Source organism: Mycothermus thermophilus, assembly GCF_041956435.1.
Source record: "Mycothermus thermophilus strain CBS 625.91 unplaced genomic scaffold VTJ04scaffold_7, whole genome shotgun sequence".
In the NCBI taxonomy this organism is placed as follows: domain Eukaryota; kingdom Fungi; phylum Ascomycota; class Sordariomycetes; order Sordariales; family Chaetomiaceae; genus Mycothermus; species Mycothermus thermophilus.
Genome location: NW_027191433.1, coordinates 2186026 through 2213344, shown reverse-complemented (window position 1 = coordinate 2213344; position 27319 = coordinate 2186026). Strand labels below are relative to the sequence as shown.

At 56.1% G+C, this 27319-nt stretch overlaps 7 protein-coding genes across 7 annotated transcripts; 3 read left to right on the top strand and 4 right to left on the bottom strand.

Annotated features, from left to right (window-relative positions):
• Positions 1-1165: 1165 nt before the first annotated feature.
• VTJ04DRAFT_10360 (uncharacterized protein) lies at positions 1166-3563 on the top strand (the record flags this gene model as incomplete). Its single annotated transcript, XM_069358091.1, has 6 exons — positions 1166-1317; positions 1392-1595; positions 2787-2969; positions 3078-3121; positions 3184-3459; positions 3523-3563. The coding sequence occupies 6 exons, from the start codon at positions 1166-1168 to the stop codon at positions 3561-3563; spliced, it is 900 nt and encodes a 299-aa protein (XP_069215094.1).
• Positions 3564-3668: 105 nt separating this feature from the next.
• VTJ04DRAFT_10359 (uncharacterized protein) lies at positions 3669-5172 on the bottom strand (the record flags this gene model as incomplete). The annotated part of the gene is made up of 4 exons (XM_069358089.1): positions 3669-3695; positions 3752-4921; positions 4984-5040; positions 5101-5172. The coding sequence occupies 4 exons, from the start codon at positions 5170-5172 to the stop codon at positions 3669-3671; spliced, it is 1326 nt and encodes a 441-aa protein (XP_069215093.1).
• A 1290-nt stretch (positions 5173-6462) lies between these two features.
• VTJ04DRAFT_10358 (uncharacterized protein) lies at positions 6463-9620 on the top strand (the record flags this gene model as incomplete). Its single annotated transcript, XM_069358088.1, has 4 exons — positions 6463-6478; positions 6589-6744; positions 6795-8073; positions 8132-9620. The coding sequence occupies 4 exons, from the start codon at positions 6463-6465 to the stop codon at positions 9618-9620; spliced, it is 2940 nt and encodes a 979-aa protein (XP_069215092.1).
• A 609-nt stretch (positions 9621-10229) lies between these two features.
• Positions 10230-13730, bottom strand: VTJ04DRAFT_10357 (uncharacterized protein; the record flags this gene model as incomplete). Its single annotated transcript, XM_069358087.1, has 1 exon — positions 10230-13730. The coding sequence occupies one exon, from the start codon at positions 13728-13730 to the stop codon at positions 10230-10232; it is 3501 nt and encodes a 1166-aa protein (XP_069215091.1).
• Positions 13731-14765: 1035 nt separating this feature from the next.
• On the bottom strand, positions 14766-15592 carry VTJ04DRAFT_10356 (uncharacterized protein; the record flags this gene model as incomplete). Its single annotated transcript, XM_069358086.1, has 2 exons — positions 14766-15089; positions 15170-15592. The coding sequence occupies 2 exons, from the start codon at positions 15590-15592 to the stop codon at positions 14766-14768; spliced, it is 747 nt and encodes a 248-aa protein (XP_069215090.1).
• A 596-nt stretch (positions 15593-16188) lies between these two features.
• VTJ04DRAFT_10355 (uncharacterized protein) lies at positions 16189-17406 on the top strand (the record flags this gene model as incomplete). Its single annotated transcript, XM_069358085.1, has 1 exon — positions 16189-17406. The coding sequence occupies one exon, from the start codon at positions 16189-16191 to the stop codon at positions 17404-17406; it is 1218 nt and encodes a 405-aa protein (XP_069215089.1).
• Positions 17407-18004: 598 nt separating this feature from the next.
• VTJ04DRAFT_10354 (uncharacterized protein) lies at positions 18005-18424 on the bottom strand (the record flags this gene model as incomplete). Its single annotated transcript, XM_069358084.1, has 1 exon — positions 18005-18424. The coding sequence occupies one exon, from the start codon at positions 18422-18424 to the stop codon at positions 18005-18007; it is 420 nt and encodes a 139-aa protein (XP_069215088.1).
• Positions 18425-27319: the final 8895 nt, after the last annotated feature.

Below are 27319 nucleotides of genomic sequence, written 5' to 3'. Positions count from 1 at the left end.
ACGGAATTCAGCAACAATACTTGACAGAGGATAACTTGCCGAAGGGAACTGAGCTTTTTCTGTTGAACAAACAAATCTCGACGGAAGCAACCTACCGGTTTTACACCAGCAATACATTTGCCTTCAGACAAGACTATTTCACGGGCCAGGACTTTTATTGGTGTCAAGAAGAATCCCGGGAAGGAAGTCCCATGCTGACTTGGTGAGCTCAATATACCCCTTATACCCCCCTGTTTCCTCAGCGTCAACAGGTTCCTACTCTGCTCGTCGAACGCGGGTCAGCAGGCTCTGACTAGGGATGTCTTGGGCTTGTGAACAGGTTCCGGCGAATCGGTCGAAATGCTTCCTTGGTGAGACACATTGGTAGGCGGAGTATCCAAGCATATTAAACATCTAGCGTGGCTATTTATACTGACGTAGTGACTAGAGTATACAATCGAAGAGCCACACAATACTCCCGAGGAATACATTGTCCCAGACTATGAGCTGGCCTGGCTGCGGCCAATGGTCCCGAATCTACGTTCACTGAAAGTGAAGTATGAGTGGCGATATCAACCCATTGCGAGGGAGGTTTTCCACAGGGACATGCTTTGGTGGTCGGTAGACTTGGAAGGTGCTGATGAACGTGATGGGCCGTGGCTGAGCGAGGAACTGGCTGGCATGTACAAGGACGTGGATGTGAAGTTTGAGTGCTGTAAACAACCTAAAGAAGTGGAACAAGCGGAATTGGCGGCGGAAGGGGAGGAATAACTGTATGTCACTGAATTCACATCATATTAGCAACGCAAGACGAAAAGAAGGAGAAGGAGGGAAAACACTCACGTACACATCACAAGACGACAACCTACGAGGCTCCTTTCGTGGTGGGGTGGTACCGGTTTTGGCCCCCAAGTGAGTCACCACATCCATCGGTTCGTTCTGATACAAAGTAATTGGTTCGTCGAATATGGTGGGGCAGAGCCATGTTGTCCGTCCTCAGTTCCTCACATGTATGGAAAGCTCTCTGTGAAAGCACATATAAAGCCTTGTTTTAACAGAAGATGCCTTACTTGCCTCGCATTGCATTACCATAACCCTAGATTACGGCAATCGGCTGGCACTGTTAGGTTGGGGTATCATGAGGACGGAACCATCGCAACACAACCCAGCGGTACAGCCACTTCCTATGAAGAGGACATATCTGCCAGGCACATCGTCTTCACCCACCGCTCATTCGGAACCACAGTTCAAGCACTTCTTGGATCTCCCAGCCGAGATCCGGATCAAGATCTACGACATGGTCCTGGAGCTGCTAGGAAATGAAATTCGCCCAAGAACGTAATATTTCATCATCTTAGCTCCCCTGTGTGATGACCATGGGCGTTTCAGGGCCCCGTTAACATTCATCTTAGGCTACTCACAAGTCACAATTGGCACGAAGTTACACTCTTCCCAGGCGGGGCTGAGCTGTTTTTGGTGAACAAGCAAGTTTCCGCCGAATCGAGGTTTCGATTCTACAGCAATAAGCGGTTCATATTCTGGATGGACGAGTACTATGGGCATGACGACCCGGAATATCAGGAAAAAGCTCTGTGGCGGAGTCCGATGCTGAACTGGTGAGTTAAGAACCTCCGCTCGGGGGTAAACAATTGCTTTGATGTGCACCACGGGGATGAGGATCTAACTAGGGGTATGATCTCTCCGCTTGTCCGTCAGGTTTCAAACAATCGGCGAGAACGCCTTGTTTGCTCATCACATAGGGAAGTCGAGTTCCAGGCCTAGGTCTAGATGGTATTTGTTAATGTGTTTACTAACTCACTCTGCGCGCAAAATCAGAGTACAGGATTACATTATACACCACTCCCGACGACTATATAGTTCCCAATTATGAGATAGCTGCGCTACGGCCGCTCGTACCGAACCTCCGCTCCCTGGTAATAAAATGTGTGGACGAGGGGTGGGTACGGGAAACTTTCCACCAAGGCGGATATTGGTGGTGTGTCAAAGATAATCATGGGTTTGGCCCGTGGTTGACCGAGAATCTGGCTGTCGAGTTCAAGGATGTGGACGTGAAGTTTGAGTACAGCTTTCCGCCGCCTCATAGAATCACAAAAACAGATTCGGATGATTCGGAAGATTGGGAGGATGAAGAGGGTGACGAGGCTGAAGGGGATGGCAAGAATGGCGAGGATGAATGAAGGCTGCTTCACTCAACCAACCATGCAATTGAGAAAAAGAAGGCGGAAACACTCCGCAGGAACATTCCAAACGGGTACATGAACAAGTGACTCATGTGGACTGGCGACGAGGTGAAAACAATGATAGTGGGGATGGCACCTATTTTGGCCCCCAAGACCACATCCATGAGTTCGGTTGATGTGACCATTGGCTCTTACTACCAAGTATGTGAGGACGGATGAAACTGTGTCACGACATCCGGCCTCACATCCTCAAAACCAGGGAAACGGTGTGTTGTAAAAGTACATAAGGCCTTGTTTTTCAGAGAAGATGCCTTAACTGCCTCCAGCTTCATACAATGTCATGACTTGGCCATCATGACCAAGCTCAGCGACCGCGAAAATCATGGACTCAACCGCACACCACCCAACCCTTCCACCCCCCGACTCCCCAGCCCAACCCCCGTGCAAGTCCTTCTTAAACCTCCCCTCCGAGGTCCGCATCATCATTTACGACCTAGTCCTGTCAACAGAGACCGGGTGTATTGACCCTACCTACTCCACGTAAGACACCATTCCCCAGCAACTGCAAGGAGCCCAAGTCGCCAACCTAGTCTCATGAATCAATAGCCGTAGGTACGCTGCTCCAAAGCCACAAGGACTCGGCCTGCTCCGCGTGAACAGACAGATCTCCACTGAAGCAGCGAGCCGATTGTACGGAATCAACACCTTCATTTTCAGCGCGTACATGTACTTTGAAGAGGAGGGTCCTGTGGGCACAAACGTCACCGAGAACAGTTACTTGCTGTCATGGTGAGTATTAGCAACCATTGTGTCGTTCTTTGAGGATTAGATAGCAATAGCTTATCCAACATCCCGCGCATGATCAACTTATTGGTTAACCTCATCGTTGTTGAACAGGCTCCGTCAAGTAGGCCACAACGCACTGCACGTCCAGCGCATCGGTACGTTTCTTTCCCAGCCATGCAACTCTGCGTGGCTCTTGCTAATCAACACCGACTTCCAGAAGTCGAGATCAACCCTTTAGACCCGGAAGACGTTGACGTAGCCATGGTTGAACTGACTGCGCTGACCCCGCTGGTCCCGAACCTGCGTTTCCTGACGCTATATTACGTACCAGATGAGGACGAGATTCATATGCGATCATCCACGCGCGATGCTTGGTTAACCATTCCGTGGAGTCAGGACTTAATCCGGAAATTGCGCAAGTTCCTGGATGCAGAGTTCAGGCAGGTTGAAGTTGTTAGGTTGAAGCATCACCTTCCAATGGACTCTGAAACCGGTAGGTAGCTGGGAAAAGATGCAAAGGAAGTCGGATGAGGCGAGCAAACAGTTCAGATACTAGACAAACAACAACACCTGTTTATTAGTTTTGGAGACCCGTGATGCACGCTGCATATAGCAAATGTAGAAACAAAAGTCAAGCAAGGCCCGCCAGGGAGGCGTCGCTTGGTTTGTGGTATCTTCCCCAATATCGTCTTTGTCCCGTATTTACATGATAACTTCATTGGCAACATCCTGCAAAGTTTCGTCAGCGCACGCCACTTATCACAAGACACAGCAAAACAACTCACCCTCTTGAGCTCCTTAAACGGCAAGCAGACACAGTTCTGCACGCGCACTTCATCACCAACAGCGCACTCCTTGCCCAGGATCGTGATGGCCTGGACCTTGACGCCGTTCTTGACAATAGTGGTGTTGTGGCTGGTAACCGGGGTCGGAGTGCCCTCGACGCGAGCCCAAGCGCCGACGCGGCTGCCCCAGCCGATGATGGAATACAAGACGCAAGCATCGTGCTTGATCTCGGCGTCTTCGAGCACGATGGACTCCTTGACACGAGCACCGGCGTCGACGGTGGCGCGCGGGCCGATGGAGACGTTCGGGCCGAGCTTGGCGGTGGGGTGAACGTGGGCGGTCGGGTGGATGTATACAGGCGGGATAATGTTGGGGGAAGGGGCGGCAAGCTCGCTGGAGCCACTCTGCAGCGCCTTTTGGAGGTAGAGAGCGTTGGCAGGGATGGCCGAGCCGGCGGTCTTGATCTGGCGCCAGAAGTCCTTGGTCTCGTACACAAAGAACTGCTTGTTGTCGGCCATGTCGCTGAGGATGTCTTGCTCGAGGCGGATAACCTCGTTCTTTTCGTTTTCATCGTCATCGAGCATGAAGGAGCTGGCAAGGTTCTCGGAAGAGCGGTGTGAGGCGAGGCGTGGGCGGTCGGTGCGGCGCTTGATGGCGGTGCGGATGGATGGGAAGAGGGCGTCGGCGGCGAAGAGGTAGACACCGCAGTTGATCAGATTGGAAATGTAGCTCTCAGGCTTCTCGACGTAGTGCAGCACGCGGCGTGTGTGGGCGTCGGACACGATGCAGCCAAAGTTGGTCGCGGCATCCTCGCTGACGCGGGTGCCCAGAATGACAGCCTCAGCATCCTTCTCCTCGGCCAACTTGAGCATCTCGTTCAGGGGGAAGCTGCAGCAAACATCCGAGTTGAGGACAAAAATGTGCTCGGGGCGGCCCTTCAGGATGGCATCGCGGAAGTGGTACAGGCCGCCGGCGGTGCCCAAGGCCTGGTACTCGCGGAGGTATTTGATGGAAAGGTTGGGGAATTCGCTGGACGCATCCTTAATGAAATCCCGGAAGACGGACTCCTCATAGTATCCGATCAGGTAGACCTCGTGAATGGAAGGGACTTTGTTGATGGCGGTGAGGCAGTGCCAGATAATGGGGTGGCCGGCGACGTCAAAGAGGGGCTGGGAAAGACGAAGTGTCAGTCATATCGAATGCTCCGAGACAGATGGGGGTTGCGGCGTACCTTGGGGACGTCGAGGGAGAGCGGACGGAACCGGGTACCGCGAGAGGCGCCGCCGACCTGCGACAACTTGTCAGCTTTGGAGCTTTATGTCTTGCTCGAAGTCATCCCAAGACTGACCAGGATGACGGCTTTGGTGGGGCCGCCGCCACCGCCGTTCAACTTTTCGCGGAGGGGGATCTGCAGAGACATGGCGGAGGAAGATTGCAGCTGTGTTGTGAGATCAAGGAGGAGGCGTGGTTGGTAACTGAGGTGGGCAAAGTTGAGATGCCAGCAGGAGGCGGGGAGGTTGTTAGATGTCCACTGGCAGTGTCGTCAGGTCGGGATGGGATGCGGTTCTGATCCAATGTTTGGGGCCAGATGTTGGCCCAGTTCGGGCCAGTCCCCTGTCCCCTGGAATGCATGGTGGGGCCATGTGAAGCCAGCCAAGCTCGAACCTGGGAGCAAGGATGGCCCGTGCTCCATCTTGGAGGTGTGGTCCTTCAACAGTGGGTCCAAGCGAGCGGATCCACATCTGCTGCCTTGGCAAGAGCCTCACGTCGGAAGAGCAAGGTCGAAGACTCATCCCACTGTTCCTTATCGATTCGATGGCTTGAGCAAGAGAAAAGTAGGACGTTGAGTTGAATCGCATTTAATCTGAGACTCAGCCTGCCCTTTGTTTCTCGACATGACTGCTTTCCCAGTTGGGAATGCTTCGAGGATTGTGCTTTTATTACTGAACTGTTGTGCTTTGTCTCTTGGTTGGTAAAGCAGCTGGGAGGGCGAAGAACAGTGCCACCGATTGCTTGTTTGCCCGTCCATTTGTCATGTTCCAAAGTGCAGATTCACATCTATTTCGTTCAAAGGTGAAGGAGGGTTGCACGACTTGAACCGCGAAACGACGCGCAGGTGATCGCGTCTCGGCGCGTCGACCGCGTTCCCATTGGCCAATCATAGGGAACAATTGCTTAATGGGACCCACACTTCCAGCCCCTTCTCGGCAGGTCGCGAACTCAGGGACTTCTCCAGGCCATGATCGATTTTGTTAATGCTGTCACTCTTTTTCGTCTGGAGTCGCTAACAGAAACTATCTGTTCCTGGAGTTATCCTGGAGTTTGCCCTCCACACTGAAACGAGCAGCCAAATCGGTTGCCCCGAGACTGCACTTCTGCCTTTTTCTCCTTTGTCACTGTCAACACTCACCCCGCCCACCACCTCACCCTCACCCTCACTTTTTTTCTCTTCAACTCTCTTTCGCACTCCCACTTTTGAGGTCGCCGCAGGTATTTATCCCCTGTAACCCATCTCTCCTTCGACCTCTTCCTCCCAACATCTTACTTCTTCTCATCCTGTCAATTCCTGCCCCCCAACATTCCACTTCCAAACGGCATCACTCCCTCATTTCCTCGATTGCCCGTTTGGAAGTTGGAAGATCGGTTTCTTCACCATCACTTATTTCTCGACTCGAGCCACGTCCTGTCGGGTCCTGTAACTTCACAATAAATGGTCCTCCAACCAGGTAAGTACCGAGTACCCTCTAATTGTTTCCATATCCCCGTCTTGTCTTGCATCCAAGACGCCCGCATTTCATCTCATGTCCCAGCATGCTCCGTCGCTAACTGCCGTTAGTCTTCATCAAGGAAGAAGACATGTACATCAAGGAAGAGCCCGGCTTAGAACACAGGCCGGCGCGCAGCCTGGCAACGCCGGAATCGACCGTCGACGGACTCTCAGAGACTGCTAGTGAACGGGTCATGAGGCTCCGTCATGTTCGCTCAGATGCTCGTAAGCCGCCTTTTTCTTTTCCCGCACAACACCATGCTGACTTTCCACAGCCAGCATCTCCACCAGGATCCGGGCGCCCTCTGTCTCCAGTCGCCTGCCTGCCGAGGCCGAGGACGATGGCGACGACTGCGTCATGCTGGAAATTAAGAGCACCCGCAGGCTGCAGTCGGAACCCAGCATACTAGCCTCGCAAAGCATGCAGGGCTCCTTCATCGGCGCGAATCGTGCGCTTCGCGACTTCGGTGAGAAACTCAAGTACATTCACGATGCCCTCGGCGAACTCCAGAGTCGAGGCATTCAGCACGTCGCTAGTCTGCCCGAGCTCGTGCTCGTTGGCGACCAGTCGTCCGGCAAGTCCAGTCTCATGTCTGCGATTGCCGGGCTCAGTCTTCCTCGGAGCAGCGGAACCTGCACTCGCTGCCCTATTCACATTCGCGTGTCCAGAGCCGACGAATGGTCTTGCAGAGTCTTCCTCAAATATGACTACGAATTCCGCCCTCCCAGCAGGCCGCTCACAGAGCGAGATGTCACCAGGGAGAACAAGTTCCCTCCTTGGGTTCCGCTTGGCCCCGGTCGTCAAACCCGCAACGAGTTCAAGACGGTGCGCGATCAGCACGACGCCGAGGAGATAGAGACCGTCCTCCGCTGTGCCCAGGTCGCCATTTTGAACCCCTCGACGCCCTACCAGCGCTTTGCTCCCAAGCTCAAGAGCGAGACGCCTGACGGTTCCGGTCCACACATTCCTGAACTGGTCAAGATGAAGGAAGAGCGGTCTGAGGCCCAGTTCTCGCCCAACACGGTCGCTCTTGAGTTGAAGGGTCCTGATCTCTCGGACCTCAATTTCTACGACCTGCCGGGAGTGTTCATGACCGCGCGCCGGCAGCAGGACATTTTTCTCGAGAAGGTGGTGCAGAATCTCACCAACGAGTACATTTCCCGGCCGAATGCCATCATCATGTGCGCTGTGCCCATGAACCAAGACACCGAGAACTCGTTGGCCCTCAAGCTCATCCGGCGTCAGCGCGCCGAGAACCGCTGCATCGGCGTCATGACCAAGGCCGACTTGTTGCCCAAGGACGATGATGCCGCAAAGAACTGGCTAGCCATGCTGGACGGTCAGGCCCATCCTACCGGTCATGGCTACTTCATCACGTCTCGCCAGGGCAAAGACCTGGAGATGCAGAACAAGATGGAAGAAGCATTCTTCAACCGCACCGCCGACGTGCCTGGCCATTGGCCTTCCGAGTTTGACAAATTCAAAGAGCGTTGCGGTGTGGATAAGCTCAAGGCCTTCTTGTCTCGGAAGCTCGGCGAAGAGTTCGCCAAGATGTGAGTCGTCCCCGATGATCTGATGAATGTGTGCTCCTAGCTAACATGTCTATCCCAGGCTCCCCGAAGTCAAAGACAAGGTCAACAGTCGCCTTCAAGACCTCGAGAGACAGCTCATGGAATACCCGGACCCCCCGCCGAACCCGGAGCTCGAGATTATGAAGAGTCTCACCGAGTTCACCATCCGCGTCAAGGATCGTGTTCTGCACCAGGACTTCCTTTCCACCTGGGACACACAGTGTGGCGAGCCGTTCAAGGAAGCCATCATGAAAGGCAAGCCCAAGTTCAACGTGCGCGACAATGCCCGGCCGGTCACCACTCCCAAGACAGCCCGAGTCGTCATTGATCTCGACGGACCCAGCCCGGCGACCACCCCTAGCGGGCGTAAACGCCATGCTACTCCTGCCGCAGACATGACTCAGAACACGCCCAAGAGGCAGCGCAGCCAGCAGATTGTCAACGGCCAGGTCAAGACTGAGCCGGCGGACAATTCGGCGATCCCATCGACTCCACAACACCCTCGCATGGGCCCGCCGCCGTCTGCCACCCCTTCCAGACGCAGTGGTTCACGCAGTTTGATGGACCTGCGCAACCTCATCCGGCGGACCGCTATCCCCGGTCAACCCGGCCTCGTGTCATCGACCGTGTACGAGCCTCTTTTCCTGGAGGCAGCCAGGTCATGGGCTCAGCACATCGAGACCTTTGTTGACCTGACTCTCGGCATTCTCCACACCGAGATTATGAACATCTTGAACACGGCCTTTGCCCACCTCAACAACCGCGCAGTTTACAAAGAATCCATCGCGCACATGCAGGCCTTCATGGAGGGTCTCAAAACAGAGCTGCGCGACCAGCTGCAGCTCATCTACCGTCTCGAGTCGTCGCGCCTCTTCACCAAGGACGAAGAAACCCTCAAGCGCCACCAGGCGGCCGAGATGAAGATCCTCATGCGGCACCGCAACCACTGTCGCATCGCCGCCCACAACGGCGAGGAGCCGACTGCCGTCCCTAAGATGGAGGAGATGACCGAGGAGCAGATCCGCCAGGAAGAGGCGCGCATCGCCAAGGACATCAAAGCCCTCGGACCGGACCCGTTCGAGCCCGAGCTCGAGGTCGCCGCGTACATTCGCGGTTACTACCTCACCGCCGCCAACCGGTTTGTTGACTACGCCTGCATCCACGTCATGTCGGGCCTGCTGCCGCGGGTGGCGTCCGTGATTGACACCTACCTGCACGAGAAGCTGGGCCTGTTGTCGGGAGGACGGGCGACCTCACAAGAGGTCCTGCAGCGCTTGATGTCGGAGGGACCCGAGATTGAACAGAAGCGCAGGGACCTGCGCGCGGAGAAGGAGACGCTCGACGGCGCCATGGACATCATCATCAACTTGGAGCGCCGCGAGCGGGAGCAGGCGGCGGCCGCTGCGTCACAGTACGCGGCGAGCACCATGTCCCAGGCGGAGAGCATGGCGACGCTGGATGCCGGGGCTGGCGGTGTCAATGGTGGGCCCGGAACGGCGTATGCTTCGACGGCGTTTGGGGAGGTTTAAATGTGGTGTTTGTCTGGTCTTGCTAGAGAAGTGTCGACCTGCAGCATCACAGCTGCGATGTGTTCTTACATCTGGGTTTTTGCTTTTGTTGTTTTTATTTATGATATTACGGGATTTTGGTCTCTTGGAACGGGGATTTACATACTGTCTGTTGACACGGCTGTCTGGGGTTTGGTGGGATAATGTTGAGCGGAGTTGGTTGTGGGATTAGACTTGTCTCTTTTATATGTAGTCGTTGAGCACGACTGTCAGATGGACGTGCATTTTCGGGGCTATATAGGCCCTATTGCGTCTTGGACGCCAGCTTCCTGTACTTAATGCGTTGCCTTTGATGAGGCTCATATGCATGGATGAGAATTTGCTCCGTATGGAGAGAATAATGACATCGAGTCGGCGGACTCTATTGATCAACCGAGACTCATTTTGCCCGAGTGAACCGACTCCTCATATACCAACAAATACCTAGGTCAAAGCCAGTAAACACATATTTTATAAACAGGAGGACCACTGATTCTTATTTCGTCATTCTTTATTTACTATAAAGACATATCATTTCATCAACCAACCCACTCCCCCTCTCCTAGCCCTCTCCATCACCGCCACCACCCCTCAAGCAGCATCCTCCATGTCCACATCCTCCTCTTCCTCCTCCTCCTCCTCATCCTCATACCATTCCCCCCCATCATACCACGTCCCATGGTTATCCGACATATGCTTATACACCTCCCCCGCCGTATCCGCCACCATCTCCCCGCATCCAAAACACCAATGCTTCCCACACTGGCACTCGATATGATCGCACCCGGCCGTCTTCTCCACCGCCACACCGCACGCAGGATTCGGGCACATCTTGACCACCCTCATCCCCTCCTCCCGCTTATTCCCATTCCCAGCAGCACCAACACGACCACCATTAGCAGCGGCGGCGGCGGTACACTCCTCACACCACCACCCCTCCACCTCCTCCCTTCCCTCTGCACCACCACAAACCCTCTCCGCGTACCTCCTCGCCGCCCCACACGGCCCCGCGCACCACGCATACACCCACTCCCCCTTCTCCCTCCACGCGTCCCGCAACCCGGCCAACGTCCGCACCTCGCGGGGCAACAGCCTCCTCGCGGCCCGCGAGCTGGGCGCCACCTCGGCGCGACAGAACGGACACGCCAGCGCCGCGGGGAAGATGAGGCTTCCACGCCGGTGCGGGGTCGCGTACCAGGCTGTGAGGCACGTGCGGCAGGCGAGTTGGCCGCAGCCGTGGATTTTGCGGCCGCCCTTGAGGAGGCGGGTGGGTGCGCCGCAGGCGGGGTGGAGGAAGCGGAGCGGGTGGGAGGTGAGGCAGAGAGGGCAGGTCACTTGGGTGGTCTGCCGGCGGGTGATGGAGGTGTGGAGGGTGGTGAGGAGGGAGGGGGTGTTGAGGAGGGGTTTGCCGGCTATTGTGAGGATTTGGGTATTGTCGTTGGTATTCTCACCGGTGGTGGCAGTGGAGGAAGAGTTGTTGAGCCAGGGGAGGATGGTGACGTGCTCGGGCAGGCTGGTGAGGTTGTCCATGCAGGAGCTGTTGGAGACGGTGTAAAACAGCGATCGGCCGGCGAGAGGGTCGGGGATGGCCTTGTTGTCGTTGCGCAGGAGGAAATCGGTGCCGTTGTCCTTTTGTAGAGCGCGCGGGGTGGTTTCGACCTCAACAATTGTCTTGGTCGGGCCGCCCGGGACGTCCTGCCAGGTACACGCCGGACAGGTGTACGTTGCCGGGTTGAAATCTGCCGGACGGTAGGCCGAGGGATAGATAACCCGGTTCGCGCAGACGTAGCACGTCGCCAGCCGAGCATTTTCGCCGTCACCGTCTGGGATAGTCTTGGCTCCGTGCCGGCACCGGTGGCATTTGGGACGCACGTTGAGGCTGTCCGGGTTGTAGACGACGTACTGGGCGCGGCAAGTCTGGACGAAGCACTCGACCCAAGTGACAAGCGTCTGCTCGTTGTCGGTCTTCGAGGCGCCGAGGTGCCGGCGCTGCTCAAACATGGCGCGTTCTTCTTCGGCGAGCGCGGTGTTCTCCGCCCCGACGCACAATCCGCAGACGGAGTCGCCGGAGAGGATGGTGACTGACCGTGGGAGCTGACACCCCTTGCACACGACGAACGGGCCCAGGGGAGCGAGGGTCTTTCGCGGCGTCCAGCCCATCCGCGCCGTCAGCGTCGTGTCGAGGTTCAGCTCCAGGAGTTTATAGTCAAGCAGCGTCTCGAACAGACGACGGTCTTCGGGCTTGAGGATCGCCTCGGCCTCGATGGCCGCGTCGTCGGCGTCTTGCTGAGCAAGCGCCTTCCGATGCGCCTGGTCCGCTTCCAGCAGCAGACCCAGACACCCCGAGCTCCAAGTCTCGGGGATGTCGAGGGTGTTCCACTGGTCCTTCCACAGCTTCAACTCCGTGATGGCCGCGTGTTCCAGCGGCTTGATGCCCATGCGGATGCTCAGCGCGGCGAGTAGCGCGGCCGGCCGCTTCGAGAGGTAGGTTCCTGGGAGGATGGTGTGCAGCAGCACGCGCCAGAAGTTGCGTCTATGCTTGGGCTGCGCCAGCGCAATCGGGATACGCGGCACCACATCCTCGGCAGCATCACGGACATGCGCGGGCAGGGACTCGGCCGTCTCGACGTACGACAAACGCGTAAGCACCGCGCCCAGCCGCCGCAGGATGCGTCTGTCACAGGCCCTGCCCAGGTCGAGGAGCTCGTCGCGGGTAAACTTGCGCAGCCGCTGCGCGTTGGTCAGATCCTCTTCCTCCTCATCCTCAGGCACATCTTCCAGCCTGACGGCGGTCGGGTCGAGGAAGACGCACGGGAACCGCTCCTCCTCGGGCACGTCGGCAATGATACCCGCAATCTCCGCCGCCCAGTCGTACGACTCCTCCAGCCAGGCCTTCATCCTCGCCTTCTCTGCCTCGCTCTTGATCTTCTCCAGCTGGCGGCTGAACTCAGCGACCAGGCGATCGCGCGCCTCGTTGGCGCGGTCGTTGCAGACGGTGCGCCAGAGCGAGCCGAAGACAGGGTTGAGCGCCAGCGCCGTCACGTCGTTCTTGATGATGTCCTCAATCTGCTCGACGGCCAGCTCGCGGTACGCGGGGTCCGCAGCGTAGCGCTTGGAGAAGTCCTGCACGGGTTCCTCGCGGCGCGGGACGATGGTCGCGAGGGCGTCGAAGAAGATGTCGTCGCGCCGGAGGTTGGCGGTGAAAGCGTCCTTGTCGTAAGACTCCGAGCGCGTCATCAGGAACTTTTTCGCCCGCGCATCTCTCTCGTCTTCCAGATCAGCGAGGTGCTCGGTGGATTCGTACGAGTAGTGCGTCAGGGGAACATCCCCTTTGGAGACAGCTTCGGCGTCGTCCAGAGAGGAGCCCTGCTTGGTGACGCCCATCCACGTCAGGAGCAGGGCGATGGTGGCCTTGGAAATGCTTTCACCCTTGTCGGTGTGGTGCAGGCCCAGACACACACCACCCGTGATGGCCGACAGGTACAGGAACATGTTGATGGTGTCGAGCTCGTAGTATGCGCGCGGCCACTCGATCAGCGAGAAGACCTGGGCCTTTTTGTCGCCGTCGCGGAGCTGACGAGCCCCCTCGACCCAGTCAGCAAACAACGGGCCGGAACCGCCATAGGCATCGGCCTCCTGCAAGACCTTCTGCTCCTTTTCCCAGTTGCCATGCTGGACCTTGGAATGCGGCGGGGCGTCGGCAAACAGTAAGATGATGGTCTTCGCCTCGGGACGTATCACCTCGTGGGCACGAGCAAGCCCCGTACGGGTGGCTTCAGGCCAGTCCGCGCCGCCGGTTGGACGGAGGCTGGAAACGAAGTCGAGCAGCTCCTCGCGAGGGACCAGCCTCGGCTCGGTGCCGGGTTTGCTCTGCTCATGGCGGCTGTACCATCCCGAGAATTGGGTCACAAGATTATGGGTGTGGTCGTAGTCACGATAGGCAATGACACCAATGCGCGAGAAGCAGTCGGTGGCGGTCGAGATGCGGATGATGTCCTGCAGCGAGGCGTTGAGGGAGGTCAGAAACGAGCCCATAGACCCCGTGGCGTCGGTGACGATCAGGAGATCGTAGATTTTGGGCTTGGAAGCCATGATTGCGGCCTTTGTCCGGTGCAAGAGAGACTTGGGGTTGGATTAAAGACGTCTCAATGACAGAAAAATATACCCTGTGATGGTATGATCGGGGTTCGCCACAGCTGAATGTCAACGTCGAGAAGTTGAAGTTCCTCGACACCTGACAAAAGCAACGGTCTTTTCAAACAACTTGTCTAATCCAGGACTGAGAAACGCGAAGCTTTTTATGCTTCTCGAAGACTGATAGAGTCACCGGTGAGACCTATGTAAGTGCTAGTTGACCGAGTGAGTCAACCAACCCCCCTTTTATGTCTGCAACTTGAGCATGGTTGTTGTCCTCAGCAATCTTAGCGTCAGCCACAAGCTGCATGCAGCTTGGCATAATTGAGGACGGCATGGCGTCCTCAGCCCTAACCATCAAAGATGACATTTGTATAGAAAGGACTCAGTTGTGGGATTTTCCGTTGGTTATTGGATGGTGGGACGTTGTTGGTGGCGTTGGTGTCAAACACGCATGCGTATATCCCGAAACAATATCACCATACTTATACTGCTGGATCAATTAATACTACTCTCAATCATCGCCGCGATGTCGAGCTGGTGGTCCTCACTCCGTCCTCACAACCAACACAATCGTACAAGATGAGACGATAACTAGACCTATGACATCAGGGATCTCTGACCGATGAACCACCGCTTTCTGTCCCACCAATAGCCAACAGTCTCTGCAGATGACGTGCATGCCGGGCTTTTCAAGACCAAAGTCCCATCTTTCCAATGCATCTTTCAAATCGCCGGTTCAGTGTCTCAATTCAAGGTGACGGAAGATGGGGTATCTTCTGGTTCTGTCTCAATATCACAAGTATGACAGGCAAATGCCACGGCTGGGTGTTAGCCAGCTGCCCTAGATCTGACCACGAATCTAGCGCTGATTTATCAATTCCATCCCGCTTGACCCGCCTCCAATAAATCCCAGGTCTGGTACCAACAAAGATGCCCGACACGATCCACAGCGGACGTAAGACCCAATGATGCTCTCACTGATCGTTTGCATCACGCAAACTCCCGATCCACCACCTCCCACCTGGCCATCTCTCTCGCGCGCGTGAGGACCTTTTCACTCTCGGCCTCAGACGCTCCTTGCTGTCCCTCTTGTGGCGTTTGCAGAGGAGGAATCTGAATACTAGCCAGGCCCTCGATCATGCGCTTGGCTTTGTCGACGACGCTGCGGATGGCGGCCGTTTCTGCACGCACCTGGTCGCCGTGGGCGTGCATCATCTGGATGAGCTGCTCGCGGGCATGGTGTGGACGGTACTCGTTGAGGGTGTGGTGGAAGTTGAGGAAGATGGTTTTGATGTCGGCTACCTTTTCGCCAGCCTGGAGTTGGGTCTGTCAGCACCTTTTTTGTGCATCGCGGGTGAAAAATCAACAGGGGCTGGGTTGGGGCATGCACACACCTGCGCCGGGTTATAAGCCATGACGCCGATCAGCTCGAGATAGTTGAGCAGCAACGACTTGACGAGCTTCTTGAGCTCGAACCCGCGGTCGAGGTGGCGCGAGTCTGAGTCAATCTCGGGAGTGCGGCCGAGGCGCTGGATACCCGCCTCCTCCAGACTCTGTAGGGTCTCGGTGAGGGTCTCTGGCTCGCCGAAGAGATTCCACTTTCCGTCCGCGGGCTCGGGCGGCGGCTGCAGGTTGATCAGGTCCTCGGGGATACCGGGAATGCGGATGACATCTTCAACGGGCAAACCCTGCTGGCGGGCATAGTCTTCTTTCAGGCGGTCGTAGCGTTCGATGTTGGCCGGAGTGAAGTCCTTCCAGAAAGGCGGCGGGTCCGGCCACAGCGCCGTTACCTTGGCCTGGTCGTCGTCATTGTCCATCGCGTGCGATGCGGTTGGGTTGGAAATGTCAGGTCAGGCCGAGGAGGTGCGCTGCCATGGCCGGTGGAGGCGTAGGCGATATCGCGACTGCGATTGACTGACAGCGGGACCTGTGAGATGGGAACTTGGGAGAAGGAAGATGCGATTGCGGAATCCGCCATGTCCGCGGTGATGGGACGGGTCGGAAATGTGGGGCGCGCACCTCTTTGGTCCAGCCAATGGCTGTGGCTGAAGCTACCCCTGCCATGAGGCTCATCCTATCGATAAAAGCTCCAGTGGGGCAAAAACTCCACCATGTGGACCCCGACGGGGGGCTTCCGTCGTCGACAGCAACCTTCACTGTGGCGCTCACCAACCGGCAGCTCCCTGGACATGTGTGGCTTTGCAACTTTTGGATCTGGGCAGCGCCGTCATTCCACATCTTCGCTTCTCGACCAAGGCACGGAATCTATTCGTATCCGTTCTCAACATTGACAACCTACTACCTCTCCCTCGGCCATTGACCTCGACATCCTCGGCATATGGCACAACCTCATCTCTGAAGGCGATCCATCCTACATCATTTTCTTCCGACTCCTACTTCAACCTCTCCTAACATGGCCGACGCCCGCGCTCTGCTGCGCCAACAGCGCGCCGCCCGCCGCGTCAACCATCCCCATGCGACATACACAGACACGGGAAAGCTGGTATGCGTCGTCTGCCGCGAACCTGTGCGCACCGAGTCCCTCTGGGACGCCCATCTCCGCAGTGCCGGCCATCGCCAGCAACTACAAAAACTCTCCCAGGCGTCCACCCAAAACGGCGCGGCTCGTCCTGCCGGCTTCGTCGGCGACGATGAGGACTCCCACCCTACTGGTCCAGCGCCAGCCTCAGCATCCCACAAGCGCAAGCACAGCACATCCGATGAAGACATGCCCGATCAAGACGGCGCTCCCACCGACACCACCACAACCAACGTCCCGCGGAAGCGCACAAAGCCCGACTCTCCTACCTCAGACGCAGCCTCACCCCCCGCGAAAAAACCGGAATTCTCTCAACCCTCCAAACCCGTCACCCCCCCTCTGCGCCGAGTGTCCGGCACCCCAACCGTCGGCGTCGAGATCCAAATCCCCTCCCGCCCGGCGACCCCCAGCGCGGCAGGGACAGCAAGCAGCGCCGGCACCCCAAAAGCCGCGCCTTCATCAGCTCCTCTAGGCCGCTCGCCGCTCATCCCCGACGACGCAACCGTCTCGCTGCAGGAAGCTATCCGCGGCAGCGACGCGCCACCTCCCGAGCAAGCCGCCGTCCTAACTTCCGCACCCCCAGCACCACCTCCTCCGGAAACAACAGCAGTAGACGAAGACGAATGGGCCGCCTTCGAAGCGGACCTCATCCACGGTACCACCAAACCATCCTCATCCACAGCCGCCCTCGCAGCACCACCACCAGACGCCGTCATCTCCGCCCCCGTCATGACCGCCGAGGAACTCGCCGCCCAACAACAACTAGAAGCCAAATCCGAAGAGGAAGCGCGCGCCCGCCGCCGCGAACGCGCCGCCGAGCAGGTCGAGGCCGAGCGCGAGGAGGCGGCGCGGGCGCTCGAGACCGAGTTTGAGGTGATGGAGGAGCTGGAGGCCAGGGCGAGGAGGTTGCGCGAGCGCAGGGAGGCGTTGAGGAAGGCGGCTTTGGTTAAGCAGGGGCAGGAAGGGGGAGAAGCGGGGGGTGGTGGTGGTAGTGAAGGGGGAGGGAAGGATGATGACGGGGGGGAAAAGAGTGACCAAGACGAGGATGAAGAAGATGACGAAGAAGAGGAGGATGATTGGTTCCGAGGGTAGGTGAGCTGTCTGTCTGTTGTCACTGGATGGAGGGTGAGTAGGACCCATGAGATATGCGTTGATGAGATGTGTAAAGACAGCGGTGGAGTTGAGCACCGTCTCCCTACCGTTCCTAGGTACATACCGACAGGCAATGACCTGCGCTGGGATTCCTGGGCGTTACTGCCCAGCTACCTACATACCGTACTTGACTTGCGTAACCTTGTCTTTGAACAATGTTATCATGTTGTAATACATACTCTACCGTCAAAAACGCTTCCCTCTCACGCAATGATCGATCGACTCTCAACAATAAGGCTTCCAAGTGTAGTGATGTGGGGGACAAAACATGAGATGGAGTTAGCGAATGGCGAAAGGTCTGTATACTTTGATTGATCGCACTTGAAAGGTGCCCTGCCGAGGCTGGACAGGGATGATTGACTCGACATTCATGATAAACTCATCAATTGACATATCAACCGATACAGTTGTAGCCTGAGACCCTGAATCAAGACAAACAAAGCGAGTACTAACTAACCCAAAGCGACACCCAAATGACACACATACCCTCCCTAGCCCAAGATATTCATACATCCATGACATCATCAAAATTCGTGACCTAAGACTCACCCCTACTCACTCTTTCCCAAAACCTCCTCAGCCTCCACACCCTTCCAATTCCCGCCCGCTCCAGCGTCATGCGCACATCCTCCTCTCTCCTGACCACCTCGCTCTTCCACACGCTCTCGAGCCACTTGCTCAGCCCAGCCTTCATCCTCTCTCTCTCGATCGCACGTTTGCGCGCTACCAGCGACGGGGCAACGACCGGCCGCTTCCCGTGGCAGAGAGGCAGGCATTCGGCGGGCAGCACGCATCGCTCGACGAGAGTCTCGGGAGACGGACGAGCGGCAAGACGGCGCGAGAGGCGGATGGAAGCGAGACTGTGGGCGAGCCGACGCGAGGCGAACTCTGTATGAGTCAGGACAATAGAGCGGCGCATCAGATCAGCCAGCGTCGGGCGGGATGGAGAGAAGAGCATCGGCTGGAGGAGGAGCCGGGCGCGGCGGAGGCGGGCATGATGAAGGTAGGGAGTCAAACACAGCGCCCGGAGTCGGCGCGATGTCTGCAAACGGTCAGCATCTCTGTGAAAGAAAATGAAGGAGTTTCGGCTAAGGGAATCTTTAGGCTGGATCAGAATGATGATTTCTGCTGGGAACGAAAACAAGCCGAGGGATCACGAGGTTTGGGGCTACCAAGGCCGAAGGGAAACCAAGAGAGCTAAGAAACCAACGTACGCGAGAGGTTGCCAACAGATCACACACATCAAGGTAACTGAGGATTTGGAACAAGACCTCATTTGGTAGGTCCAAGAGGCCTGGTCCAGAAAGAGAGCCCGATCCAACAATCGAGTCTCTGCTGTGTTGAATCCTGTCCTCTGGTGGTAACAGAGTCTCCTCCGTAGGCGAAGGACTCAGCGGGGATGTCAGTGGGGTGGAGGTAACTTCCAATTGCGCACTCATGGCATCCTTTCGCCAAAATTCCGCATCTTCCGCACCTCCATCAACCTCAGGATGGATTCTTGATGATGGCCAAGAATCCGAGGGGAAGTGACTGCCGTCGGGTTCGCTTTCGCGACCTGCAATCGACAAACTCGTCGTCTTGGCGATGAGTTGGACAACAACAGCCGAGCCGGGATACGTGACATTGCTCTCTGTGGCAGACCTTCCCTGCGGAGGCTGGATGTGCTGTTCCTCCGCGTCCATCATGACAATGGACAGCTCAAATGGGGGTACACTTGGTGGCGGGCACGCAGAGCCGAGGGCGTCCCGTCTGAGTGACGTCTGCTGTGAGTGGCTACAGCACGACACGTCGTTCGGCAGGAGAGCCAACGGTTTCCCCTTGTCTCACCGAAAATTGTGCCCGGGTGGGTGAGCTGCCACGGAACTCGGATGCGGCGGGAGGGGTAAGAAGCCGAAGCAGATGGGGTTCCCTGAAGGAAGGCTTGGAGGCCTGGTACCCTATCCCCAGCGCTGAGATGAAGGCTTCGGTCAGTTTCGAGCGGCCTGATAATGCGCTGGCTTTGGAAATGGAATGGCGTGGCAGGCTGCAGGTGGAAGCACTGGACCAGGCACCCGGGAGGAGAGGTCGGGACGGCTAAACGGGGAGGGCAGTACTAGCAGAGAGACCAGAACTTCCGAGGCGGTCGCCGAATGGGCCGCTGCATACAGGAAGCTAACAGTATTTGGGCCGTGTACCGAATGCGTGACGAAGAGAGACGCGAGCAGTATACGCGAGGGCCCGTGGTTGAGAGTGTTGTAGGTGAGAGATGAGTGAGTTGTCAGTCAAGTCAGAGCAATGAGGGGCAACAGAGCACAACGCAGCAGCAGAGAGAAAAGTCGTGGGCAATTAATGATGGACAAAATCGGTGATGCCGATGGACGGTAAGGGCCTAGGTTGGTTGAGGGAGCATTCCAACAAGCGCCCGCTGATACTCGAGACAGGGAAGACTGGAGAGAGTCGATGGATCGCAAGCAAGGGTCATGAGATTCCTGGGATGCCCGGCAAACCAAGGGAGAGGGAGAATACAAAACAGAAGCTGAAATTGGAAAGGAAGATATTTGGACGTTATCGTTATGTTATCGTTGTCAGTAGGTCTCTCTGCGAGGGAGAAAGCGTGACGGTGGCAGCTTCCCGGATCAGGAAGACGTCTGGTCGTTGATCCATGATGTTGCGCCCGGAAGGAGCATGTTGCAAGGGGCCACCACGAGACACCGGCGCCTGACACAACAGGCACGGACACAGTGTTCCGCCTTGTCCAGGCCTCACACTGTACATCCGGCTGATAGATGCCTGGTCGATATCATTGAACATTTCTCAGCACTTTTCCATATCATGATTCTAAGCAGAGCATGTTTGGCTCTTCTTGGGTCCTCTTTCTGTCCTCAATTCTCGGTGTCGCCGGTGAGGCTCTTCGGTCTGTCCGGCGACTAACACAACTCTTGGCACTGTGCTGACGGGCCGTTTGGGTGGGCGAGACGGCAGGCGACGGCTGGGTTCCGGCTCGGCTGAGGGGCAGGAGGCCCGCCCCCGAGTCTTGGCAAGGCTGAGCTGGAAGGTGGGGGATGAGGTGGAAGGGTTCGAGACAGACTTGTGCCAGTACACGGCAGGTGGTACGGAGTGCACATGGCTGCCTTTTGTTTGAGGTATGGAAATGTCGAGTCAGGTGACGAGAACAATTGGAACTGCTCTGATCTCGTTCTTTCATGACAACCTTGCCCAAGGTACAACCCGTTGCTTTCAAGGATTCAACACCAACGCTCAGCTCACCCTCGTGTCGCCGACGACTTCAAGAACACAACCAATAAGATACCGACGCTTCCCGCGGTTCCTTCATCTCATGATTGGTCGTCCTGGATGTTAACGTGCGCGTTAAGTTAACCTTCGCCCGCGTCGTCATGATGTGCGTCGACCCATCTGCAGCAAGGGTGCGCTGGAGGCCGCAGCAACTCTGCGTTGCGTTGCGTTGCGTTGTTCTGCGTGGACATGGACAGCGAGCCCCTGCAGGGGTTCGCTGCTGGCCGACTAGCGCCCTGCACCAGCCCCGAGTCCCATGGTATCGGTGTTCTTCCTCATGCTCGGAATCTTCTTAGCTTACTTACCGTACATACGTCGAGGACGGTGTGGTTGCAAAAAGAAGAGATATGCTTTTATCCTCACCTTCTCGTTGTTGTTCTCACAGACAATGCAAGTCACCTCACCCTCACTCGACGTGTCGAGCCGTTTCTCCGCCCCCGGCCCGGAAGGTCACGATGTGATGTGATAGCGGGAGATGGGCCGCAGCAACGAGACCAAAACCCATCCAGACCACGTTACACGTCATTCATGCCCATCACGGCACGACGATCAAATCGAGCTTGGTGTACTGTACTCTGTACGGCATACTACCTTCCATGAATTCCTCTGGACGTACGGAGTAGTAACAGCAGCTCCCACCCTCCTCCACATTTCCCGAGGTACTGAAGGCTTGGCCGTAACAAAAGTCATCGGCGCTTAGGACAGACAGGACAAGGCAGTCAAAAACATCGAAGAGAGCAAGCAGATGGGCTCTTGATGAAACCGACAGTCGCTTTCCACGCCGCAACCCATCTCGACTTGCACGATATGTTTTCTGGAGGCCGGCCTTGGGGCTAGGTCTTGGTGGTGGTCGTCATCGGTCCAGCCTCCGCCCTAGCCAATCGCCTCGCCCAGCCATCTTGCTTGAGGCTGCTCCCCAAACACACCACGTTTCCGCTCCCGCATTCCCGCGGGGGACCCTGTCGAACCCCGGTCCCTTGACGCTGAGTCGATCGCTTCAGCCCGACGCACCGGACACACTAACCTTAGCCGGGAACCCTGTCCTTGCATCTCAACGTCATCTGCTGCTCAACAGTCGACGACAAACTACTCCATACACCTTACGTGATATTCACGTTCACGAGGATACAATTGTTTTTTTCAGGAATATCTTCGCCGTCGATGCCCAACGCTATCCCCAGGATGGTTAATATGGATGTGTCCGTTGACGCTCACAAATCCACTTTGTGTGGAAATACGTATGTATGTACATCCCACGTTCCTGGCAGTTTCCTGTACACATACCTCCTCACAGTGCTCAGAGGCTTTGCTGTCAGACAAATCGAAACCAGCTGTGGACGTAGTCTCGCAAGGTCTACTTTTCTTGAATAACCCCCGAGGCTGGCGATGCCAGCATCTTGGTATTACTGTTTTCAGATCTTCTTTTGGACATCTCACTCACGCGAAGCTGCTTCTGCGGGACAACGTTTTGGTTCTTATTGGGAATCTTGTGCACAATTGCCGTTCTTGTAGCGTTTTAGAGCCCTCTTCATAGAGTTTGAGACTGATCAACCTGACAGTCACATCAGATCAGACTGAGTCCATGTGGATTGAAACAGGGCCACATGTTGGTAGAAACATACTTCCTGAGTAGCATTTGAATTCTTCTGATCTGGAAAGCATGTTTCAATTCTCTTCGGTTGTCTTTTGTGCAGTGGATGAGATTTGCATGATTTCTTGCAGCTGCGGCCAAAACAAGGCGAGCCCCTGAATGGCCACCAGTGGTGTTTACATTCACCCCTGTTATCATACACACGTCCACCAACTGGCCGCATCTAGGGCCGCGGCGACAACATTGATGCGGGCACCATGCTTCGCTTTCCCATTCTGGCTTCCAAACTCATCTAGCAGAGACTTTCTGTGGTACGACAACATCCGGATCCATGCGGAGATGGGCTGCCTCACTTTGCACATGTTGACCTGACGACGCGGCCAGCATTACCTTTGCAAATTATCCACCACCAGAGCATTCGCCTTTCTCTCACCGGTACAACCAACCCCGGAACGGCAAAATCAAGTTTTACATCTAACAGCGTCCATGGGCCCCGTGGGTGGATGCTACCCACGCTGGCGATCCTCAATGGCAGGGTAGATCTCGGCCAGGATGGCTTCCGAGAACTTGACCGATATGCCTTTCCCGGCCTGCCAGCGCATCAGTATTGCCACCAACATCCATGTCCTTTGATTATGATCTTGCGTGTTACACTATCACGTTACAGGAAGCAAGATGAGGTGTAAGTCACGGCCCCCATCCTCCATCACAGTCTGGTATTAACCAGTGCAGCTTGGTTGATGACATATTGATTTTGTTCAATCGACCGAAGCCTCAACCATGGCTCGGCGCCCAGCTCGCTGCTTTTCTCGGCCAACGCCCCGTCTTGTATGGCCCGAGGGTGGCCCAGCCACATGCAAGAAGCCGATTTCCAGCTCACCCCATCGGGCTGGTTGACCACTACGGATGGTTTTATTACCGCTGTCAGTGAGCATTGCAGAGACGGTCTCTCCCTTACCGTAACAAAGTTTCATCCCATTCTGCCCTGGCCTCTTCGTCCGTCCCAACATTTGGCCTGTCTGATCTACCTACAGCTTTTGGGTAGCTGTCTCTTCCGGCACGCATGGAACAGTGACACGGATTCCAGAAGCCTCTGAGAAAGATGCACAGTGCCCATATCCATGGGCAAAGACGGGTATCCAAGCCAGCCCATCCCACCCTGCATCTTTCCCGGACATTGGCCCGCGGCTCTTGGTATCGGGGGTTAACCAAAGAGGGGCAAGAGATGATACCGTCAACTGCGAGAAGGGCCGAGCTACTGACGAGTCGCCACGTCGCATATCCCGCTCTCTGCGAACCGTACGCTCGTTCAACCGAGCGGGTCGCTGGTGGAGTTCTTTGCTGCCCCTGCTCATCCCCCGGTCTGCTCTTGCTTGGTCAAACCACACGGCTAAGTAGCATAGCTAGCCCTCTCTCCTAGCCCTAGCGGGGCTTTGCTGCGCCATAAACCGGAGCCCTTGTTCATGTGAGAGAAAGCTTCTGCGCGCTGCCCACAACTGAAACGGCATCTGGTTGTGCTACCTAATGCTTGACGGCAAGAAACGGACCGTTGATACAACCGGGCCATCGTCAACTCGCAGTGGGCAGCGTCGAGTGGGTAGCTTGCGGTACAAACACTGTAAAGCTGGGGGGATCGTCTGCCTTGGATTGAAAGGGAGGCAGCTTGGTTTCCACCAGATTGTGCGAGACATATTTCTTTGTCTCTCTCTCTCTCACTATCTCTTCTTGGTGGAGGAGCCCACAAACGAGACAAGAGCTTTTCACCTGGCGAATTCTTGCTTCTTTTCGACTTTATCCCTCTTCCGACAAGACGAGACGCCCGGTGACGCGAGTCAGCACTTACACAGCGATTGAGCAGCGGGATGACTGCATCAAAATGCAGGTTCCAGTGATCTAGGACATCATAGACCTCCTTCTCACCCCCCCATCTCGACCGGGCTTCGTTCCGAGTGGCTGGTATCTATCGACCCATCCTGTAATGAAAGCGGGATTTCAATCACGCCTTGTCTCAACCAGGAATACCATATGAGGGTATTTATTAGATTGGAATACATTGATGAGCATCACTATGCAAAGCCGGCTCTTGATCCGCCTAATAGGCAGGGACCGCACCTCCATGGCTTGGCTAGGGTACGGTATTCTCTTCTGTAAGTCCTAGCCATGCCTTGGTTATTGAATACCGTTGTGTCAACCACTAGCGAGAATTGACGAGAGGCCGCCAAACTTTGATGCCAAGCAGAGCTGTTGATTTCCAGAAACAGGACTCATACACATAACGAAGTTTTACAGACTGGGTCCTTCACAGGTAGCACGGCGCCGCCACGATGTCTGGGCAAACATTTCCGGCTCTTCTTGCATGAATTCGAGGCTCAGACAGAATTTCACTTTTTTTGGTTCTCTTTTTCTCTCTTTCATGTTTTGTTTTCTCGCTTGGGAAAGCTGGCCGCTCGATTCGGCCCCAAGCCGGACACATCACCACCCCTATACCCCTCGGGGTCTCTCCGGCCCTGGCCGCGACCACCCCGACCCAGCCTAGCCGGAAAGATGTCGCCATGTGGGCCGAACCGGAAGGGACCTGCCCGGGGCTATCCCCCGCCACGGTTGGACGGGTAGATCCTCTCGCGGTGGTCCACCACGGTAATATCTGAGGCGTTCAACAGCGGGGTAGAAGGACAACAGAAGAACACTGTATAAAACAAACCACAGGACACGGAGGGGAGGCTTGCGGTTTTTCAGGGCGACCGGCTGGTAAAATACATGCCACCGGGTTGCGTCAAGACGGCCTGCGGCCGCCGGGTCGAACCATGCTTCGGACGCGTACAAACTGCACAAGATTCTGCACCTCCCCATGCTGCTCACTCACTTAGGACTTGTGGAGAGAGGATAACACTGCCCATGCGTCTGTGGCCGACATGACCGCCTCGAGCCATTGGGCCAATGACAGGAATCTTAATTGTGGCCACAGCACTGCTCCGGGCAGACGCACATGTGGCGACATTTATCTCCACGCACCGTGGTATTAGGTATGGTACATTCTGTACATACATACACTTACTCCAGATGCCCCACGTCGTCCCCAAAATCGGTGGAAGTCCTGGCCTTGCCGGGCTCTGCGTGGCCAACCCCTGGCCACGCATGTATGTATATCCAGTACCTGCCGAGCCCGGGTATCTGGCCTCCTCGCAAGCGACCAAGCCGGAGATGGATGGACGGGGACCACCCTTCCTGCTAGGCACAAAGTACCTAGACCCAGCTAATGTATGCAGGCAAGTAATTCCTTAGGTACCTACTCTCTCGCCTGGCGGTATGAAAGCTTACCTCCCGTTCCCGGCCGCCGAGGCGTCGGGGTCTTGGTGATTGTGGTGTACCTGATGGGGTGGGCGTGGGAGAGCAAACCACATTTGCAGATTACACACCCAGACACCACGCACACCACACCCTCCTGTCCATCCTTTTTTATTCCCAACCCCTGGCTAACGAACCCTCCATGAACAACGTGGCTCCTATGAAAGGCGTCCGCCTAGACAAGGAGGGGAGGGGACAGGGCAAGGGGAAGGTCAACTGGCCTCGTCTGCAGAGCCGGCACGCAACGCTGCCAACCCTTCTACCGACACACAACCCTACCTTACTCTAATTTGCCGGGTCTGGAGCCAAGGATACAAGGTAAACAATGAAGGGGGGTGAGTAATACCGTTTCTTTCCCATCGTTTTTGTGTTACCCACCCCCTAAGTCAACGCTGGTTCTTGCGACATACTCTCAACGGAAAGGAGGCCGGACTCAGTGGCACATGGGCGCCATGTTCTGCCAGCTGTTCCAGCTAGCAGCCTTTTCTTTGACGCCACACGTGAGAACGTGTGATCGCCAACGTGACATGGAGGCAATGTGGGAGGTACACACAAACGGTGGGGAAGGGGCGGGAAGCATATTGCCGTGAAGTTCCCCGCTGGATACTTTAAGTTTTCTTCTCCCTATGGACTCGTGTGAATCTCCTCTTCGGGCAAGTTACGTGGGCGGTCAGGCACATACTTCTCTATTATCCTCAGCCCGAGTAATTGGGGTACGTCAGGCTCCCTGCTGGATCTAAGCTTCACGGCGGCCCCTGATCCGGGCCGGTCGGGGTGTATATCCACCCAGAGGTAGGTACATACCTACGGACAATACCGTACGGCATCACGGGTATTTCCTTGCCCGGCCTGGTCTAGCGGGTCTAGCCGGCTTGTACTTACATACCCTTGTTGTTGTTTCGTTTCCTTTTTAATATCCTGGCTTCCTTCCATCTATTACATCGTCCACGACCGCCGAGTGAACGGTGTGGCATGGCTCGCTTCTGTTATAACCCGCGGATCCTTATGTGTTGTCGTCCACATCCACGTCGTGGCCGTCGAGCTTTCATTCTCGCCGACCCCTGACCTTGCCTCGTTGCGCTCGAAGATCTTCTCGCCCTGGTCTCGTCCCGGACGGATAGTGCCGTCGGATGCTGGGGACCAATACACACGCCACACACGACACAACTGTCACCGCCCAAATCCACACGTCGTGTATAAGAGGAGCCAGGAGACCCGGGTAGGCATCTCAACGACAACACCTCCGCCAGATAGAGCTCAATTCGAGCTTCAGCTTCCATTGCGGTATTAGCCTACCGCCTTGCTTTTACATATTAGCCTCCACGGTTCGAGCCTGTCGACATCACGAGCCTCGTCAAGTTTCTGTGACACCACTACTCCGGTGACATCATATCAACACGGCACCTTGAAGACATCACGAGACAAACCATTACACCACGGCCTCCTCGTGTCCTTGTACCGCGTGCCTAAGCCCCCAAGCCGCGGAGCATCATCATCGTCTTGCCCGTACCGTCTACATCAACCGCAGCCAAATAACATATCAACTCTCCTCACTTGGTCGATTGGTCTGTGAGGTATGTGAACCGTCATTTCTACCTCTTGGAGTCTTTCCCCCACCACCGCTATGAATCACTGCTCCTCTCT